Source organism: Paramisgurnus dabryanus, chromosome 13, assembly GCF_030506205.2.
Source record: "Paramisgurnus dabryanus chromosome 13, PD_genome_1.1, whole genome shotgun sequence".
In the NCBI taxonomy this organism is placed as follows: domain Eukaryota; kingdom Metazoa; phylum Chordata; class Actinopteri; order Cypriniformes; family Cobitidae; genus Paramisgurnus; species Paramisgurnus dabryanus.
The window spans coordinates 6,301,240-6,304,956 of NC_133349.1; the positions used below are offsets into that span (position 1 = coordinate 6,301,240).

The 3,717-nt window shown below is 35.7% G+C and overlaps 1 protein-coding gene across 1 annotated transcript; it reads right to left on the minus strand.

The window, feature by feature from the left end:
- On the minus strand, nt 1–3,204 carry LOC135717704 (programmed cell death 1 ligand 1-like). Its single transcript, XM_065239895.1, has 4 exons — nt 3,052–3,204; nt 2,275–2,640; nt 1,835–2,110; nt 1–848 (listed from the first exon to the last, which is right to left on the minus strand). The coding sequence occupies exons 1-4, from the start codon at nt 3,113–3,115 to the stop codon at nt 736–738; spliced, it is 819 nt and encodes a 272-aa protein (XP_065095967.1). The 5' UTR covers nt 3,116–3,204; the 3' UTR covers nt 1–735.
- Between the last annotated feature and the right edge of the window lie 513 nt (nt 3,205–3,717).

A 3,717-nucleotide genomic window follows, 5' to 3' on the forward strand; every position in this document is an offset into this window, starting at 1 on the left:
TTTTGTACCACCAAACTTGCTCGTATAACTACTCGTCTTAAATAGGAAAAACATTGATGTGTTTGGTCACTTCTAACTTTATCTCTGAGTGGTACCATTGAATGAATGGGGCTAAGCTAAATGCTATCGAAGTGTCCCAGCGCTTACGTGCACGCACACAGATGATAGAGGGATGTATCAACTCTTCTTAGTTAAGGTAATAACATATTTTAATATTGAAAATGAGTAGACTATTCCTTTAAGATGCGATTGTTTTGAAAAAGCATGAAGTTAAGCGCTCTCTTAACACTGGAACCCATCGTAATGTTAAGTCTGTGTTTTTTATTCGGAGTCGTTTGGTGCGCGATTACAGACAGCCCTCTCACATGTCATCATATTGCTTCTTTGATCTGTCACGTGTGCAGCTCGGACATTCACGTAACCCCGCTGCGCGCATCAAAAGGTTTTTACGGAGGCAGATGAAGGTGACTGGTCGCGCAACTGACTTCTTCACCTTTTGAATCGCGCTGAGCCCAAGTGAACCGCGCTCCGGCCCACCTCTGCAACCCGGCCGCGGCGCAATTAACCAATCCGCGCCCGGGCACGGAACAGAGCGATCACACTAGTCAAACAAACCAGGCTTTGGGGGTCAAACGCGCCCGAGCGCGGTTTGGTTTGGATAGTGTGAGTGCGCCCTAATGCACAGTTAAGTTAGATATTTGTTAGACCAATCTTTTATCTGTATAATGTAATTATCTATGATTCTTGAGATAAAGGTGTAAACAAAAAGATTATGACTACAGAAATAAACAAGACTAAAGATATACAAAACCCAATCATGCAGCGGGGAGATTCTTCTTTACAGCATTCTGTAGAAAAATACAAATGTTAAATTAGGCTTCATGTTTGGCAGTGTTATTTATTGGAATAATCAGTAGAGCTCAAACATTTCAAAAAAATTAATTCTGTAACTTCCTTAAAGATGAGGGGTGATTACATTTTCACACATTTTATTAATATGGGTAAATTTTTATTTACAGTGAAATAATAGAAACTTGAACAATAGCATTTAGAGCAAAGAACAGCTCTTAAAATAACATATTGAAAAATAGCACTAATTGATAAAAATTATTTAAAAATAACCTATTACAAATCTGTTAATATATGTAAAAAATAGCATTAACCAGATTAATAAATGCTACAAAAATACTGTTTGTTACTTTATGTTAGCTATTGCATAAACTAATGTTGAAAAATAATGTTATTTAATTTAAACAGATTTAATGTAATTAATAATTTTATGCTTTAATCACTATGCCATTTATTCACAAGTCACTTAAAGGAACAGTATGTAAGAAATATATATCAATCAATCATAAAATGGCCCTGATATGTCACTAGACATTAAGAAATCATTTTCATTTCAAATACGTATATCACTCACAACAGTGGTCTGGCCAGGATATTGTCATTTAAAAAGTGGAGTTGCAGCCCTCAACTGATGTTTATGTTGTCATGTTGTGTATTGGCCACCAGTTGGGTGATTGCAGTACCAGTTTTAGCCACAAGTTTTGTTATTGCAATACCAGTTCTGGCCACAATCCTACATACTGTTCCTTTAAGATGAAAGTGTCTGCTAAATATAAATATAGTTATTGAATGAATCATACAAGAGATGACTGAAAAACATTTTATAAATTGATATAGCACCCAAAAATATATTTGCTTTTTTCAATTAAAAATAATTATTTTACTAGAAACTAGAAAACCCTGTACATTGTAATCCATGTTTAAATACTGCAGCATGGCCACTAAACATAGTAATGCAGCTTTACTTAATATTGTTGTTAACTACCTGGTTGAGGATGAAGTGTAAGTGCCCTGCTGAACTTTTGTGACAGTACATCCAGACTCATCTCTACTCTCACAGTCACTGTAGAGTTCAGACTCAAGGTTATGTTACTCTGCAGTCTATAGCGACCCCTGCTGTCAAGTGTTAGTGTTTTAACTTCATCTCCAATAGGTGTAAACCAAGTCACATCAGGTTCAGGGAAGCCATGCGAAGATGAAAGACTGACGGTGATGGTTTTACAAAAATATTGGACAGCAATTTCTGGTTCATCATATGGAGCTTGGGGGAGAGGTGATAAAAGATCACATTAGAGTATTGTTTTAAATTAAGTGTGTAATTTCTACACCACCAAACAGGAAATCTAATGATAAGTGTATTGAATAAAAGGTATTACACAGAATGTTGTTTTTACATAATGTCTAAAGTTTCAAATGTTCACTCACCTGCTACAAGTAGCTTTACCTTCTGTTCATAAGGACCATTGTTACATGTGACTGAACACTTGTAGTCTCCATCATGTTCTGGCTGAATGTCATTTAACATTAGTGTTGCATTCCCTGACTGTAGCTGGTCATTAAAGAGAGACGTCCTTCCTTTGTAAACTTCATTTTGTTTGTCAAGCTGATCAATGAGATGATAAAAGCTATGCACCACTTTATCACCACACTGCCAGTTTATGACCAAACTTTCAAGAACCATATTTAGTTTCACAGGAAAAGAGCAGCTGAGTGTGACATTTGAGCCTGGAGGAGCTACAATCTTCTCCACAGGAACCTGCTGAGGATTCACTCTGGACCACAGTAAGACAGCTGAGGAGATCACATAAAAACAGTGACGGGTGTTAATTAACAAAAGTACCCTGAAATGTTTTCCAGCAAGCTTTATTGTGGCATGGTATTTTGTGCATTATTTACAGTTTACTAAATATTTAATGTATTTATACACAATGTGAAGCTATTATTACCCAGATTGTGAATTAAAAGTAATTTTCACTCACCAGGAGGACACTGACAGACATCCCAGTCTCACCCTTAAAAACTGATTTCATGGAGATAGCTCACTGAAAGTGAGGTGGGATGTCTGCAGTGATGCTTGTGTTAGTGTTGACAAACATGCAAATATATATACTATTTTACTTTTATATGCGAGCAGATTGCTAATGAATTACCAAAGTTTGAATCCCAAACTTCGTGGGCATAAACCGCGTGTTTGAAACTTACCGAATATGACCGCAACCTTCCTTAAAGTCATCCAGCAAATATAAAGGCACATACTCAAAATCATACAAGATTAATATTATTATGACGCTGAAAAATAAAAATTCAGTTGGCAAAACAACAGATTGTAAATTTAATCCTACAACTCTAACGTGCTCTGACAAAGAAAGAAAACCGGAAGAGTCCATTCAAAATTACCCGCGCTGTACTTCTTCTTTGATTTTATGGCGGATTGCGAACCAACTTCATAGGTGCATACCGCCACCTACTGTGGTGGAGTGTGAAGAGAATAAACTAACAAAACAAACTTAAAAATATATATATATATATATATATATTATATTATATTTTTTAATCCACTTATCCTGATAAATCTCATGATTGCATTTATCATTTTCCCTGCATTTAATCCGTTAGTTAATATTTCAGTTAATGTGAACTCTTGGATTCCCAGTGATTGCATTTCCTCCTTAAGACTTTGCCTTTCTCTTTCATATACCTTACATACCATCATTACATGTTCCACTGTTTCCTCTATTAAACATACATAACCCTGTATTATGTCTTCCTATTAAATGTAACGTGTGATTAAGATAAGAATGACCTGTTCGTAAATGAGTGAGGATAACTTGTTCCCTTCTACTTATATTATGATTGATTTTAGATTTC

Coding starts and splice junctions, on each gene's coding strand:
- LOC135717704 (XM_065239895.1), bottom strand. CDS start 3,115: ATGATTTTGAGTATGTGCCTTTATATTTGCTGGATGACTTTAAGGAAG. Junction 2,641..3,051: donor GAAGGTTGCGGTCATATTCG/GTAAGTTTCAAA, acceptor TGATCTCCTCAG/CTGTCTTACTGTGGTCCAGA. Junction 849..1,834: donor TACACTTCATCCTCAACCAG/GTAGTTAACAAC, acceptor ATTTTTCTACAG/AATGCTGTAAAGAAGAATCT.